This window comes from Bacillus rossius, assembly GCF_032445375.1.
Source record: "Bacillus rossius redtenbacheri isolate Brsri chromosome 4 unlocalized genomic scaffold, Brsri_v3 Brsri_v3_scf4_2, whole genome shotgun sequence".
Taxonomy (NCBI): domain Eukaryota; kingdom Metazoa; phylum Arthropoda; class Insecta; order Phasmatodea; family Bacillidae; genus Bacillus; species Bacillus rossius.
Window position 1 is genome coordinate 27776458 of NW_026962011.1, and position 17901 is coordinate 27794358.

A 17901-nucleotide genomic window follows, 5' to 3' on the forward strand; every position below is an offset into this window, starting at 1 on the left:
TGCAAACCTTCACACTCTCGCTCTGTGTTCATGATTGGCACGCAGTTGTTTGGACACGCCCGTCTACGACCGTGAGCCAACGATTTCCATCTAGGAGAGAAGTAAGCGAATCAGGTAGTGCCAAATAACAAGGATAAAAATGTTCTCGCTAAGAAATCAACCTATCCTGAGGCCAGAAGAATCCGCGAAATTTTCGGGTCTCTAGCTATTTGATATTTTAACTTCTATAAATACCTTGGAGAAAAAAAAATACAACAACTTTGGTGTAATATTTAAAAACAAATATGGAGCAATTTTGAAATTAAAGAATTTGAATTTTCCTTGGTAGTTTACTTTCAAAATCTAGTAATGTAAAATTTAAAGGATACAAGAGAATGTGTTTGGTTTAATGCAGTTTATTTATGATATATTTATAATATTGCTTTAATCAGGCAGCTATCAGTATAATTGTGCTAATTTCATTTAAATCGTTCAAATAGCTACCGAGTCACATACTTTTATAAATGTTAATTGATTACTTATTATACTACTTTGAAAAAATGTAACTAACAATTTGTGGCACCAAGTTGAAATAAAAACACATAGTTTAATATAGTAGTAGTTTCCATAATGAAACTTAAATCTAAAGTGAAGGAAAACTATCTCGCATTTTTATTTAGGCTAACAGGTGTTGTGTTTTAATGAAGGGTTGGTTTATTTATTGATAATTTATGAGCATGCATTTCCTAATAAACGTAGGTGTTATAATTAGAGAATTACATTGTTTTATTTAAATGACTTGTGTATATATACATAATTTTATTTTGTTTTAAGTAAAAATAAAGGATACCTTTTGAAATATTCAAACCAATAGACCTGGCTCTTACATTAAAAGGCTTATTTCTGAACTTACGTCATGTTGGTCACAGATGACTAATTGTTAAGGGTATAAAATCTTGTATCAATTTGTATGTATATTAACTACAACCATTAAAATATTCTCCACAAAAATTAAGTTTTTTACTTGTATTAATTTATTAAATTGTAGAGAGTGTATGTAGGAGCGCCCTCTGTGAGTTGTCGTACGACCGCTAAGGGCGACAATGGCGCGCGCTCCTCACGCCACTTCGCCCCTACGTCTTCTGTAGCGGGCATATGTGATGGATAATGACGCCAGTCCTTGTATGTATTTTTAACATGGCAACTATCTGGGATGTAGCATTGAGGACTAAACATAGCTCGCTATAAATACGCACTCCTCAGCCGGAAATGAGTGTTTCTTTTCACAAGCGCGCATGGTCACTTAACTCACTTATTGTCACCTTTTTCACTTCAATCATTCTGATGTACCTACAAAAGGTTGTTTCACCTTAATGCAACATAACCAAAAAAATATTTTTGGAGTTATACTTTTTTAGGCGCGTTATGAAAAATTGATGATAGTGAATGTTTACGATTAACGCCCAGCATGCAACAAAAATGGGCAGGATGAAAAAAATGCTACATACAAAAAAAAATTATTAAGTGCTCTTAAATAATATATTTTAGTGACTGATATTGAATACTGGTACATATAATTTTAAAAAAATCAATTGTGAATATTAGTTATAGAAATTGTGTTTATAAACGTTTTAAAGTGTATTTATATAAGTGAGGTTATGTTCCCATATGTATAATTTATTTGCATTATAAATTATCAATTATTACATTATTGTTTAATAACTAATTAATTTAAATAAATTAGAATAAACATTCAGCATATTTATTGATTTTAATGTTTAATTAGAATTTAATTTGATTATTTTACTAAATTAAATAATTAAATTGATTTGCATGTATATATTAATATTGAAAACTGAGTATTTATTTAATAAATGAATTTGATTTAATTTATACTGTACCAACAGTATTTATAATATCACTCCAGTCCTTTTATTTTTTGCATGCAAAATTAAAGTTTTTTTATTACACCAAGTAAGTATAACGTCTAACGCGCGTACATAACTACAAGCACCTTTTTTTTCTCACGTGGTAAACTTTTGTGTTATAAACTCGTATGTCACTCTTCTAAACTTGGTAATTTAATTTGCGTAACGTGTGGTTTTTCATCTCTCAGTAGATCTCTTTTTTCTGCTTGCGAGTTTAAACAATGGCTTTAATAGCGGTTCGGCAGAACACACTGCTAAACGTCTTAGTAAACCATATAAAGCAACAACTGAGGACTGCTCTTTAAGTAACAGTTAAATCAGTTTGTTGTAAGAGATGCTTTCGGTCACTATTTTCGCGAGAATACTTTGAAAGTTACGGCTGATGCTTAGTCTACAGAACGCTGAGTGGTGAAGCTACAAACAATGCAAGGAGGGGAACTGCAAGTCACTGTGGAGTATTGGTCTGAGAATAAACATAAGATAATCATGCACCATGTTGTTGTTTCTGATACGTGTTCAGTCCTCATCAATATTTAAAAAAAAAAATGGTGCTCTTGACAGTTCGCTACTCCGTCAGAGCACTCCGTGAGGGAGGGGGTGCTGTCAAGGACGCCCTCTGGCTTTTAAACAGTTTTTAGACCATTGCAGTTTTGTTTGATTTTCAGACCTTGGCTTCGTTAAAGCATTGTATATATTTGAGAGGAATGCGTGAAGTCATAATACCATTGCATGAGTTAGTAGTGACTGGCTGCTACCAATGCGTGAGTCAGTAGTGACTGTCTGCTACCAATGCGTGACATCAGTAGTGACTGGCTGCTACTAAATACACATGGTCATAGTGACGGGCTGCTATCAATGGTTTATCCTGTGAAATCATTGGCTTTCAGGATTGAATTGATTCTTGGGAATAACTACAACTGTAATAATAATAGTGCCAGTCTACATAATGTTGTGGTTTTTAATGTACTTGTTAGCAGTCAGGTATTGAAACAGAATGTGTGTCAGTTGCAGTGGCATTCGTATACCAATACGCATGGCCTTGTCGACATAAGCTGCGCTGACAGTTGTGTTGGCAGTGCTGGCAGTGTTGGCAGTGCTGGCAGTGTTGGCAGTGCTGGCAGTGCTGGCAGTGCTGGCAGTGTTGGCAGTGCTGGCAGTTTTGGCAGTGCTGGTAGTGCAGGCAGTACTGGTGGTGCTGGCGGGTGGAGCGTGTGAGAGTACAGGTGGCAGGACCAGTGGCGGATCCAGGATTTTGGTTTGGGAGGGGCTTGACCCAGCTGAGGCTAGGCTTTATCAAGGCAAACACTAAAATAATAGTGGACCCAGATGCTTTTGGAGGGGTCTTGAGCCCCTTAGCCCCCCCCCCCCCGCCCCCCTCTGGTACCCGCTACTGGGCAGGACGTCAGTAACTGGTCTGTCTGCTCCCGTCCCTCATCGTCCAGCGGCGCGCCAGTTCTTACAACCGGTGCCCTTCCTCATGCGCCTGCGCACATTTTATACTTATTCTATTTGTATTTTATATGACATCAGTGTTAAAATATTTTTATTGTCACAGTTCCTCTTCAGAGTACGTAACTACCAAGACGACGTGCACAATACTTTTACTTATGTTATTAAGTCATTAATTATTTATAAGGTTACCGCTGAAAGTCTAGTCTGTGTATATTTTATCGCTGGTCAACCGTCCAAATGCTTGCTGGTCTTGCTGGTCTTGCTGGGCTTCCTTGCGCCGATTGGCCGCGCACCAGTTGCACAAGGCCGCCAGTCAGAAATGACTGCTGGGGATTGCTTCATTAAGCAAGTATTCTGAGCCGCTCCGCACCTGGCCACGTCACACTCGCGGTGCTGCCAGCGTTAGGCCATGTTCATGAAACATTTTTGAATTCCTGGGTAGCGCGGACGGCATACATAACTGGCAGTATGGATTCAGGAGAGGCTGCAGTATTGGATATGATATAATCTCTGTAGAAGTTGCAAGAGCATTCCATTGTGTGTAGTGGCCACAGATTATGTGGAAGCTAAAGACTTCAATGCCCTAAAAATGAACATATTAAGCATTGAACAGCTTATTCAAGAACATAAGATTTATATGCTCAATTTAACATGTCAGGATCCGTGTTCATCCTCTTCTATGGAACGTACTATTCGATGAATTATTACAAGAACTATCCGAGGGCTGCACAATATTCAGATTTGCAGACGACGGTTTAGCCATCCCTTTTGTAAGATTCTGTGGACGTCCAGTAAAAGTGTTGAATAAATTTAAATATCTTAGGTGTCAACTTGGATGGTAGATTAGGTTATCATGAACATGTTAAGTACATCTGCAAGAAACTGTTTCATAAATTAAGAAGTGTTGCACCATAAAATTGGTGTCTCGATTATACAGATGTTTATACAAGTATATTAATATAACCAGCAGTATGGACACCAGCTATTGAACATGTTGACATAAGAAGAATGCTTCTATCATCACAGAGAACTGCGGGAAATATACCTATTGATCTATTAATAATTGAAAAGGCTGAACTGAACAGGCCATCCACAAACAAAGTTACCAAGCTAAATAAAATAAATGTCAGAAGAGATATTGCGAATTTGGTAATAAAAAAGGGAAGGGGGGGGGGGGGGGGAGGGAAGAGAGAGAATCCGAAAAAGGATATAGAGTTAAAGAATTTTCCCGATGTATGCAGGCGCAAGAAGATTCTTGAAGAACCGATGAATGACAATTGAACACTGCACCTCTCAATACTCAATAGGACGCGGGAACTTCAAGCGAATGTTCAACCAGACGGACTTATTTGAGTCACCAAAATGTATTATCTTTGGAGAAAACGATACTACGCTCGTGTTCTATATGACTGTAGACATAAGAACCCAATATCAAAAAATTGTTTACCAACTTTTATTTGAGATATGAAAAACTTAATAAAATAGTTCAGAACAAATAACATATGGAAGAAACTTATGACAGAGCTAGGGAAGATATTAGAAGTATTCGACGCATGGTACACTACTCCAGAATCCTAAATTGGTGAAAACTAAATAGAAGATTACGTACAAGAATTTTCACCTGCTGAAGCAGGAAGAAGAACGGATAATTGCAGAAAGATAAAAGAAGAGGAGAAGAAGGAATAAAATAAGGAAGAAACTGTACACAAGAACATATTACAAGATAACAATTCAGAAGGCTCCGAACATCCTAAGAAAAGCTTTAAAAAGAACCAAAAACCAGAAGAATGACGATTAACGATGAATAAGAGAAGGTACATATATCCAATCCCAGAGACAAAGATAGGAAAATAAACCCCTTCAATTTCCAACGATAAAAAAGAACATTAATGACCATAATACAGAAACAGATTGACATTGATGACCACAGGCATGGACCCGAACAAAGATAATTTTTAAGAATGAATATGGTGTATGATAATCAGCGGTAACCCACACCAGGGTTCAGTTCTATGACGAATGGACTAAAGTGTGTCAGCAGGCTGCACGGCACAATGGGACAGTGGCTGTGAGGGCAGTGACCCGACGGTGTCGCGTGCTATCCGGGGACGCAGGTGCGGGCTGGGACAGGAAGTGTGGTCAGTGAGGACATGGCAGAGCCGCCCGCGGAGTGCTAGCCAGTCGCGTCTCTCCGCCCTCCTGGTCAGGACCACCGCTGTCCGAGGTCACCAGCGCGGCGTGGTCGAGGCCCCCGCGGGAACACCCGGGCGAGGGAGAGTGCCCAGCGCTCCTGGGGGGATTCGTCACAGCTCGTCACAGCTCGTCACAGCTCGTCACAGCTCGTCGAGCACCGCCGTGGCTGCTCGGAGGCCGAGTCCTTGGCTGTGCGGTGGACTAGCACGAGCATCACGATATAACAAATAATAATTAGTCAGTAGAGATGCAGTTAAGTCCCACCTACGTATTGCGCACGCAGATAATCTGCTCGTAACATCTCGACGTGAATGTTGAGAATTTTCACCTCCAGAAAAATTACCTGTGAGTCAGGAAAATGATTTGATGCATAAACTGTGTGCATTCGTGCTTCACAAATACAAAATACATGCTTGGCTTTGACGAAGCAGTTAGTAATAAATAGTAGCAGATATGTTTTAAGGTTGGTCTCGCTCGACCAAGGTACTCACTGCAAGCAACACTATTTACCTCAATTAAGGCCACTCTTGCTTGCCCGGAGTAGGCCAATCCAAGGGTAGTATAATATTAGACACAAACTTGATATTTTATTTTGGTTTATTGATTCATCTCTTTTTAAATTCATTGCAATAGCATAAACACATTAAAAAATATCCATAAATAAGTAATTACCAGGTTGTATTTTCAAAACTCCATTAAATAGAACCAAGATTGGTTTGAGAGAAAAAGTTAACCTCTACAATAATAGGTACCTAAACGCGACAGTATTGTGAGATCAGAGCATTTCTGAAAGAAATATACTCACCAAAAGTAGTTAACGGAACTCTAATGCAGCGGTACTCCAAAGTGTTCCGTGGCAGGGTCACATGGGTTCCGTGAGTCAGGGCGAATGTCCTATAAAGCAGGCACAATTATTGCCATAATAACTTTCTTTGAAGGAGCTGGGGTTCAGCCTAAAGAAAAGTCGATTATAGTGTTCTCTGGCAAAAAAAAATTTGGGAACCGCTGTTTTAATGCAATTGGTGCACAACACAGTGCACACTTTGACCAACACGATTCTACGAACTTATGCACCAACATACAGCATGAATACATGCATACGGGCACAAATTGTTTTAACAAAGACTTTACGCTTTCAAAGGAAAAGTAGGGAAAAAAGGTTTTGAATACCGTTTCCTGTAATTACTATTTCATACTTTTCATATGTATAAATATGCATTGCTCTCCTGTAGGGATGTTATTTGGCGTGTAGAGTGTTGGTTTCAGTGGACTGTGGACTGTGGACTGTGGTCTGAGCTGGCGCGGTTGTCGTTTGTTCACAGGCGGCGCTGAGTCTGCCTGAGCTGCCGTCGGTCTGATGCGTGGTGAGTGTCTCCCGAACCCGGCAGACTGCAGACTGCTAGCCTTGTAGACTGTGGGCAGGGAGAGGGTACGTTTTCCATCACTCAGTGGTTTTATAGACCAACATTGTACCTTTCAAGCCTAAAAAGTACCTTCGTACTTTGATGAACCTGTGGTTTCTTATTTTTATTTTTAAACTCAGGTAGGCCTATAAATTGATTTTATTCTTATTTTAGTGCAAGGACGATTGTGCAAAATTTTACTATGCTCGAAAGAAACAACCAACACAACAAACACTATGTTTTATATTAATATTGATTCTTGATTCGAATACAAAAATAATAAAATTTTATTTAATAAATTAAAACTCCTGGTGGTTACAAGGAAGAAATTTTAAATGTAACATGGCGCTGAAAGGATTAAGGTTTAGGTAAGGGGGTTGTGGGTAGATTTTTTTTTTAGAAATAAGATGTAGGCAGTAATTTACTTGGTATTTTGAAAGTAATATTTGTGAATGACTGAAAAGGAGGATGTTTTTTTTTTCTTTTTCTAAATCTCATGTAAAGCGTAACGTTGGTCTTATTTTGAAGGTCAAGTGTGCATAATTGCATTGCGCTAGGAGTAAAACTGTATATTTGTGTAGCAAACAGTCCCACAGGCAGACAGGAAGACGTCCCTGCCCGCTGTGCACAGGCTCAGACTGAGCTGTGCCGCACATACCGGCTCAGTCTGAACTCTGCGTGTGCAGTTCAGTGCTTCCATAAGTCTTTGAAGGTCGGATTGCAAGTAGGTAATAAAGTATTTATGACAGAGCAAGCCGAGGCCGGCTCGCATCGTAACTTTAGACAAAGTATTTCTCAGTTTTATTAACCTGCATACCTTTTTGCTTATGTTTTACTTCCCTGACTCTGCAGTGGCCTTGGATGTCTGTATTATGTTTAAGCTAATGTAGTTCTGTAACCGCCGCGAATATTTTTGCTGTAGCAAAATTATTTCACTGAAATAATTGGGAGTAGTAACACGCCACAAATAAATATGTGGAAAATAAAAGTGATATCCTCAGTTATTCCAATGAAATAATTTTGCTACAGATACAAAAATCGTGGTGGCTGATGAATTTCGTTCAGTTAAACATAATCTAGATGCTCAGTATTTACTATAAAAATTATGTTCAGCCCCAACTTCAAAGATGTATACCAGACTTTGTAAATATTTTAGACCGTAATTCGTACATATAGTTTAAATTAATTTTGTCGTAATGAACCTGCAGACGAAATTCGTCGGGCGAATTCACACTCAACCTGAATACGCTAGCACTGTGAAGCATACCGACACAACTACATTCAAACTCTTTATTTTGTATTTTACTGGCATTTCTTCACCATTAAAATAACGTGTATGTACAAGCACGCAACATAAACAGTATCACCAACTGGCAGAGTGCAGTCGAGGCTCTATGGCCCGGCACATCAGACTGGGACCGCCGATTGTTACGCCTCGTCAGTCTCTCCTGATGACTGGGGGTAACCAGTGGATCTTTTGGTTTCAGAAGATAAGATTATGATTTCGTCTAGACATTAGTTCCTCTGTTTTTTTATTTTACTTTTGTTTATTATCTATTATATATGATATAAGTACACAATATAAGTTGATTAACAGAAAACATATACAATCTGGATTTAAGATCACATTATTGAAAGAATGGGCCGGCCCTTATTAGACAATTCACACAATTTAAATAAAGTTCGTGAAAATAAACATTTTAAAGAGTCGTAGTGAGCTTCTGGATTTCTGATCTGAGAAACTTCTTGGTTGGATGCTAGTCCCAAAAGGTTTTAAAAACTGAAAGGCTGGCGCTTTGAAGATTGGTAGGCGAAGTGGAACAGCTGACGGGACGTCAGGGGGCCTTAGTAATCTGCCCCATGGAGACTGATCTTGTCCTGGGAAAAGTACCCGGGTCCGGTACTCGAGGTACACCTCGCTGTCGGCGGGGTGGGGCCATAATTGCTGGTCTGCGCACAGCGCTGGGACTCCTGTTTGTTCGTGCCTGGCGAGGAAAACTGCAGGCAGGCAATAGCAGAACGAACATCTCTTGCTAACTTGAGCTGGTCATGAAAGAAATGGATTGTGTGTAAGTCTCACATATTTGTCTATTGTGCATGTATGCACGTAAATTAATGTATTATTATTATTTTTTATTTGACATCCCATAATTTATGATCCTGAACCGATAATAAAATAAAGTAGATGGAAACAAAGTTGGTAAACGAATTGTTCTACAATAGGGTAAATAAAGAGGCATCATTGTGTCAACATCATTTTAGCAAACATAGATCACTCGAGTGTGTAGGTGACAGTGGTGTCTAGCATATTAACAAATGACTCCGTGTCTCGTAGTAATCATGATATCACCCACACAGGAGGTCACGAGTCTTTTTTCGTAATTGGTGTAGGGTGGTTGGAGGCTGATCTCCCGAGACATTGCATTCCCTATTTAAGGCAGGGTCGAATTTTGTTCCCAATCGTTTTTTACACTTTGATTACAATTCACTAAATTAAACAGGTAAATTTAGCACTTTATTTCATTACTTTATGGACAACCAAGATTGAATCCATGGCGTTCGAAGAATACTTTAAACTTGGAGGTCTGGTCGATTTAAGCCATTTAGTAGATAATATTGCGGTAAAATCCAACTCGTTTTTTTGACTTCCAAACTTCCCTTTCGTGAAAAGTTCTCGACCAGGTTGGAATGCCAAATCATATCTCTATCTCGGCCCAACTTCCAATCGAACATAGTGTAGGCGCCGACCACAGCTGCCTTCGACATGGAGCATAAGCCACGTCCAACACATGGCGAATATGGCAATGCACGCACAACCATTGTCGTAGATTCATGGTGGACGAGATGGCTTGGAGACATGTCCGGCACATGTCTGCTGATTGTATCTCTCAGCTGTTGTCTCATACACTGAAAGAAATTTTTGTATATTTTACAAGGAAAATCCTTGGAAACCCTGTTGCCAAGGATATTACTTTTAAAACTACAAGGCAGAGCTTTGTACCATGTGCGATTTTGCAAGGCTCTGCCTTGTAGTTTTGCAAGAAATATCCTTGGCAACAGGGTTTCCAAGAATTTCCCTTGTAAAAGTACAAAAAATTTTTTAGAGTGTACATGCCTGTACGAGGTCAGTATGAACTGACGAGCAGCGGAGAGGTGAGACTAACGCAGCTTGGCCAGGACCAAGGCTAACATGACGAACCAGTGAGCTACACTTCCTGACCACTCTCGGAGGAGTGAAGGTAGCCAGAGGTGTTACTGTTTGCAGGGGCACAACAACTAAGTTTCCAAAGGGGGGGGGGGGGGCAATATACCTTTTTATAAAGAATCATCGATCCTCCATTGAAGCAGGGGGGTCCGGGGGTCCTCCCCCGGGAAAAATTGTATTTCAAGGTAGAAAATGGTGCTATTTAAGCAGTTTTATTATCTAAAAATTGATTACACAGCACTTTCTTTGCCCCCATTTGCCCCCACTTCAAAGTTTCAGAGGGGGGGCAAAATACCCTTCCCCCCCCCTGTTGTTGTGCCCCTCACTGTTTGTCGACCCTTCTTCGGAAGGGAACACCCTGCTAATGAATATGTCAAACGATGCTGCCCTGTGTTCACCCTCAAACGATCGACACCAGAGGCAAAAATATGGTCCCGTGGAATTAGCGAGTGTTAACTCAATTGCCCGGGACTAGTACGGCTCATGGATGGCCTGAGAGCTCCAGGCATAGTAGTCCACAGTGGAGCTCAGGGCAGTGAGGAAGGCTGGCGAGGCGAGTGCGAGGTGGGACCATGTTGCAGCGGGCCAGGGCCTCAGGATGGCTTGAGTGCTCCAGGTATAGTAGCCCAGGTGGAGCTCAGGGCAGTGAGGAAGGCTGGCGAGGCGAGTGCGAGGTGGGACCATGTTGCAGCGGGCCGGGGCCTCAGGATGGCGGTGCCGGTGCCCACCCTGGGGCGCCGGAGGACCGGCTCATGCCTGCGCACCGTCATCTTCCTGTTCCTCGTCACCTTCGTGTGGCTGCAGCTGCACGTGGCGAGTCTGGGCGGGCCGCGCCAGGGCCTGGCCGGTGACCTGGCCGACGGCAACGACTCGGCCGCCATCCTCAGCATGGTGCCGCAGGTGCTGCACAAGTTCCTGACGCCGCGCGCGCGCCTCAACGCCTCGGCCGCCGCCAACTCGAGCGACGGCGCCCCTGCGAGACCCCGACTCAACATCTCCGACATTCGCCGCAGCATCGAGTGCTACAACGAGGCGCAGGCCGTGCTCAACGAGGACGTGTTCGGGCCAATTCAGAACGACACTCTGGTCATCGTGGTGCAGGTAGCCGCTCTCAATGGTGTGTTCTAGCTCCTTATGCCACACTCACCTGTCCGAGTCCTAGTCTGTGTAGACAGGCTCGGTGTTGAATTCCTAGCGGTAGAGCCAGCTGTGACTTTGATGCTTTGATCATGTATCACTTTAATGCTTTGATCATGTATCATACCAACCGCTGTTTATTATATAGTTTAAAGTATGCTGTAGTCATTGAATATGAATGGTAATGTACATGTAGTATCCAGCCTGAGGCAGGGTCTACACGGTTGGAATGGGGCTGACTCTCACAGGAGCCTGTCGTTCCGGACAGCCTGAAGAATGCGTGAGGTGAGATGAGATGGGGCATGGAGCAGCGATGAAATAAATTGGCTGGGGAAATTTAAATACCCCGAGAAAACCCACAGGCCACTGCAACATCCACCACATTCGCGAAAATATGAGTTTCAACCTGTCGGGAGTGGACCTGACCCTGCGGGGAAGGTGATTGTCCCTTGAGGTGTCGGAGCTGTTGCCGGCTCTAGTATCCGAGACATGATCCAACAGGTTCACGGAATGGGTGCATGGATGCGAATATATAGCCTATCCGCACCAAGTGGCAATCCTCTGCCTTCACGTGGGCACCGCTGTTGGGGGCGAATAGTGGTGACTATGTTGGGATGGGTAGCCTCAACCTCTGGTCATAGCATCGCCTTAACTGAAGAGGACAATGCTGGGCGTAACACTGCCGCAGTGCATCCTCAATTGCATGTATGGGACCAGAAATGGTGGATTGGCTGAATCTGTGGGCAACAGCAGATGCGATTGAAACCTTTCTGGGGGGGTTCGACTGCCGAGCCCCGACGTCTCGGCCCCAAAGGGCCTCATAGTGCCCCATAGTGAATGGATCAGGCCTATGGTAATGGAAGGACCTTGAAAGTCGCCCCTGTATTTGGGTGCACCCGGGTTTAAAAAAGAGCTGTAAACCGCTCGACTAGGTGTGATACGTTCCCCTAGTTCAGTGGTTGTGGGGGGGGGGGGGGGTGTTACCGAGGCAACCCCGAGGCCATCCTGCGCACGCATCGAGGTTGTCATTTCTAGTCAGGGCTTCCTGCGATCGCCGCCGGATGAGTTCAGGCACTTCCGGGCCTTAATCAGCTGTAAATCTGCCGGGCCGAGGTATGGCAGGTCGGAGGGTAATCCGAGGAGACGAGGACATCCTGTGGAGTAACTCTGAAGAGTGGCAGTCGGTTAGCAGCTGGCGAACAGTCTGCCGAATCAACGCCAAGTTGGTAGTAATACGGGAAGAATCCATGAAAGATTGAACGGTGTCCCGCTGAGGTTTCCTACAAGGCCCTGGATTCTGATTGGGTAGGACTCGTACTTGTTAGTGGTGCTCCGATCACTTGGAGCAGGCTCCAAGGGTTCCCTAGCCCGATGCGGAGTCGACATTGTGAGCGAAGACACAGCTCCGGTATTAGCCTGCATAGCTAACAGAGGTTGGATAGGCCTCCACCGGACCACGGGGGTTCACTGGGTGTTTTGAGGGGTCCCAGTGTGATGTGGGAGATTGGGGAAGGCGCCAGCAATGCTGATAAAGTCTTAGGGCACAGGACACAGCCAACTGTCTGGTTAGCTGAGTGTGGTGGAGGGGCTGAGGAGGCTACTATGCTGGGTTGGTGGCCCTGGCCTCTGGTCGGCTCCGAAGCTCTAATACCCGCCCAATCAACAAATAGGGAGAGATCCCTTGCAGTTCTGAATATTTAAAAAGCTCTGGAATGTTATAAAGAAAGGACCTGGAAGATACTCCCATACTACCCTTCAAGGGCGCACATTGGGAGGGGATACGTGATCAACGCCGGCCGAAAGGTCGGAGTACATCTGTCGGGATTCCTACCCAGACCACTTTGAGCCCCGCGTCTCTCCTATACTCATTAATATGTCATTTATATTTGTCAGAATTACAAATATGACTTTTAGCTTTAGATAAGGCCTTTCCCTGATAGCAATGCACTAAGTGTTCACAGTGAAAGAAGCCTGATTGCCAGTGATATGACTGTGTGGCTCTGCGCAGGTACACACGCGGGTCATCTACCTGCGGCACCTGATCGTCAGCCTGGCGCAGGCACGCGACATCGACCAGGTGCTGCTGGTGTTCAGCCACGACTTCTACGACGAGGAGATCAACGAGCTGGTGCAGAGCGTCGACTTCTGCAAGGTCATGCAGATATTCTACCCGCACTCCATCCAGACTCACCCGCACGATTTCCCCGGGGAGTCGCCTGATGACTGTCCTCGCAACATCAAGAAGGAGCAGTAAGCACTCGCATTTCTTCATGCATTCGGTTTATGAGATGGTAATTCAGTGATTACTCTCAAAACGTCAAGATTCTGTCCGTTGTATTCTCTTTGATTCATCCAGACAATTTGTTGGAGCATTACTCGTTGACAATTCGTCAACTTAAGTTATTAGTACTATTATTAATTTTTTATTCTTTCTAAGTCATCTAAATTGGTTTGAATCTGCTGAATCCTCTCGGGACATGAAGAAGGGCAACGATTACTTACCCGTAGCACATCCAGAGTTACACGCGCAAGTCCTTGAATATGTAATGGGGGTGGACAGCCAGGAAATGATGTGTGCTGGTCTACTTCGAGCACGTTGTGTCGTGCCAGATGGGAGTGCAGCACATGTAAAGTTATGTCAGTGTGTGAAAGACTTCTCAGTTCCTGTCTCGTCATCGTAATGATCATAGTGGAGAGCTCCAGCCACTGGCCAGAGCTGCTTGAAGCGTGAGGTTCTCCCCATCCTCACAGGCCACTGCTGGTCTCGTTCACACAGGGAGACTCGTGTTTGCAAAGGATAGTGTTGAGTGCACAGCACATTGAGCACAGGGTTCTACTTGTGCTGCACAAAGGATTCATGCTAACGTGGTGAGGATGGTGAACTGGTAGTGCCATCAGCATGGAGCGAGTGGCGAGAAGTGGACTGCAGTCTTAACATTCGCTAGTACCGTTCATTATTTTGACATGAAACAGCATGGAAGTTCTAAAAGAAGCATAGATTATTGCCTTTATATCTGTAATATAAGTTGAATAACTGTTTTCAGTTAGGAATGCCACTCCTGGGTTACAATCATAATTTGTTCTAGTAAATTTCCGAATCCATCAAACTAGATGGAATATTGTCAAAGTCAGTATAGTAAAGTAAGTAGACATGACAAGCAAGGTAGTGAAGGGTGACACTGGTGGTGCTCAGAGCTGCTGATGCGAGGCTTATGCGTGGTGTCGCAGGGCTCAGGAGATGCGGTGCATCAACGCCCTGCACCCGGACCTGTATGGGCACTACCGCGAGGCCAAGTTCACGCAGACCAAGCACCACTGGTGGTGGAAGGCCAACCGCGTATTCAACCAGCTGGAAGTGACGCGCAACCACTCAGGTGAGCTGTGTGCTGCCTGCCGCCTACTGCCAACATCACTGTTACCGTTTGTGTTTTGATTTTCTGTTCTCCCTGCATCCAACTCACACTTGCCAAACCAGGCAGTAATTGTTATTTTACTAAGGACTTTCAAAGGCTTTTATTGAATTGAAACTTCTTTACTGAGGAAGCCACATTTTTTGAGTATTACGAAAATTCTGATCGCATGAGGGGAATAGTTAGGTACGTGGTGGGGCAACCGGTGGAGGAGGAGAGTGCATCAGCGGCGACGTCACTCCAACGCATGCGCTAGTGGTTGAAAGGGTAGAAGGCAAGGAGGGAGGGATAGGTATGTAGCGTAGCATGCTATATGCTAGTTGTAACGTCCGGAAGAGGAGACAGCAGGGGAGAGGTAGAAATGACGCAGCAGTGATGCTACATCATTCTCGTAATGCTGCATGTATTTGTCTACTCTTCTGTTTTTGTTTGTTTTTTTCATTTAAGATCATACCTGCATCCTTTCTGTTTTTGATTATTATCTCTTGTTCAATTAAAATACTAATTATTTATATCTATATATACCCAATAGAATAAACAAGAAGTTTCACATCTGTCACGAGTAGTCTCCACTAACACACTTGAAGACTGACATGCCAAAACGTTGTAAGTGCCATTGACTAAAATGTTCAGGAGAAGGAAAAATGTGAATGCACTCGCACTATGGCACTTACAACGTTTTGAGATTCACATAACATATTTTGCCACTTGGAGCGCCACAATCGTCACCAATTTTTAACACATGAAAAAGCATGGCACTTACAACCTATTTTTACAGGAATACACATTTCGCCCGGTTTGGCACTTACAACGTTTTGGCATGGCAGTCTTCACTTTTTTTCCTTTATCTTAATCAACAGTGTTATCAGTCTATTAATTACAATCTGTCCTTAATTTGTGGAAAGCTTGATAATTTTTGTTTATTTTTTTTTCGAAAATAATAATTTTGACTTTAAAAAAATAAAAAGAATAATTACATTAAAATGTTCCAAATATTAACTATGAGAACTGTTTTTCTGGTCACAATTTGCTCAACTAGTGCACACCAGGAGGGTTTAGTTAAATGCATGCAGTGACAGCAGAGATTTGGTTCCATTGATATAGTGCACATTCTCACTAACAGACACCTCACACATAATACATAGTAGGTGGTAACCCTGGGAGTGTGCCTGCTGGAGTGTGGGGTGTGCAGGCCTGGTGTTGTTCCTGGAGGAGAACCATTACGTGGCAGAGGACTTCATACATGATGAGTGGCAGGTGGTAACCCTGGGAGTGTGCCTGCTGGAGTGTGGGGTGTGCAGGCCTGGTGTTATTCCTGGAGGAGGACCACTACGTGGCAGAGGACTTCATACATGATGAGTGGCAGGTGGTAACCCTGGGAGTGTGCCTTATGGATTGTGGGGTGTGCAGGCCTGGTGTTGTTCCTGGAGGAGGACCACTACGTGGCAGAGGACTTCATACACATCCTGCGCCTCATGCAGCTCACGTGTCGCACCAGCTGCCCGCGATGCAACATCCTCTCCCTCGGCACGTACCTCAAGACCTACAACTACTATGGGGACGCCAAGAAGGTGCGTGGCTGGAGAGGGTGTTGCCTGGCTGGGCGTGTGTCCGTTGTCTGTCCACGCTTCACTACCTTGTAGTCCTGCACCACTCTAGTCTGCCAGGCACCATGGATTGTAGAAGTGATGTTGTTTTGATACTCTATACCACTTTGAATGTATTATACACCAGAATATCCACAGAAATTTAGAAAGATATTCCTTTTTAGTATTTTTTTCTGTTTTAGAAACCAAACTATGATTTTAAACTAGTTTATGGAGCGGGGAATTTTCTTTAATGCTGTTGTGTTGTTGGGAATTGTTAGAAATTTTAATAATTTTGATAACTTTATTTACAAATTCCAGCTGGATAGTCTAAATATGCCTCTTGTGTATAAATGTTTACCAGTATTATTGTGAATTGTGCTTATGAAACCAGTGAGAACCAAATTTTTTTGTAGTTTATTTCTGTGTGTTTTCCCAAGAACGTTTATATCCTTAGCTTAACTTCAGAAAGTTGAAACCATAGGACAGTTTACACATCTCGCAATCATCTCTTAAACAGAGATTTTCTTCTTTTGAGGGTTATCGCTATTTACACCAGAGGTCATCATATCATTATATATTAAATTAACTTAGAAATGCTTCTGACTGTCTGGAGCATCTCAAAATGCTGTAAGCACTGACAAGGTCGGGGGATTCGGTAGTATTTATAACGTACTTTTAGTGGGCGCCACCGTGTCTAGGGGGCACGGACCCGGCGAGAAGACTCTGTCTCAGGCGTGACGTAGCCCGTGTGGCGGCGTGACTCGTTTCCCCCTTTCGCAATTACCTTAACCACGCAGTGGGATCTCAGGGCGCCCCACACGCCGACAAACAACACTCGAAGCACGCAAACACAATGTCTCTATGAAAACGCCTTCCTCGGAGAGCCGGAACGGGGCGTCTCTCTTCAGCTGGCGACGGGAAGCGACTGCGCGAACAATGGCCGCAGAGGTAGCGTGGTGAAGAGGGGGGGGGGGGGGGGGGGGGGGTGTTTGGCGCCAAGCGCCCTGAACAGTTACCCTGTCTCCCGTCGTGCCGCGGACGTGGTTAAAATGCATAAAAATTACAATAAATTTTAATATAAAAACATATGGCACTTGGGGAACAAAACAAAAGATTGCACAGTATTATTATATCTTGGGGAGCGAAGCACTGATTCTACAGCGCCCTCTTGCGGCGGCGCGCTATTTAAAACACGTCAGCCGGGAGGATTAACAGGAAGGGAGGGAGGTGGTGGCACATCGGGCTCAGATGGGCGTAGCCCTGGACGACGTCAATTGCCCCCTCCTAAAGTAGGCCGATGTGATGACATCTCCCGACCTTGAGTGGGCGTGGCATTGTTTACCTCGCGCTCCCTGTGGCAATGTTTACATTTCGCCAGCTGAGCAGCAGCTCCGTGCCCTTGGATGTCTCCTGGGTCGTAGGTTGTACCTTGGAGCGGGCTCGGGTGCTTCTCTCTCTCCTTCACCTGCCTCGGATTCTGCGGGTTCTTCCACGAAGACCCGAAAGTCTGAGTCCTCTATGGAATAGTGGAATGGCCACATCATCTCATGGCTGTCCGGCGACTCTGGTCGTTCGTCCGCTTCGTCTGGCGTCCATATCAGAGGC

The 17901-nt window shown here is 43.8% G+C and overlaps 1 protein-coding gene across 3 annotated transcripts in view; it reads left to right on the forward strand.

The window, feature by feature from the left end:
* The window catches only part of LOC134542370 (alpha-1,6-mannosyl-glycoprotein 2-beta-N-acetylglucosaminyltransferase-like), a 58349-nt gene that overhangs the window by 19490 nt on the left and 20958 nt on the right, over positions 1–17901 (forward strand). For 2 of the 3 annotated variants that reach the window (XM_063386550.1, XM_063386548.1), the window contains exons 3-7: positions 6875–6916; positions 10852–11261; positions 13306–13547; positions 14526–14671; positions 16118–16278. In XM_063386550.1, coding sequence (XP_063242620.1) covers positions 6910–6916; positions 10852–11261; positions 13306–13547; positions 14526–14671; positions 16118–16278 — 966 coding nt within the window. In that variant the 5' untranslated portion in view covers positions 6875–6909. Of the gene's footprint in view, positions 1–6874; positions 6917–6959; positions 6982–10851; positions 11262–13305; positions 13548–14525; positions 14672–16117; positions 16279–17901 lie in introns of those variants that run through there. The other variant, XM_063386549.1, reaches the window with a different exon arrangement.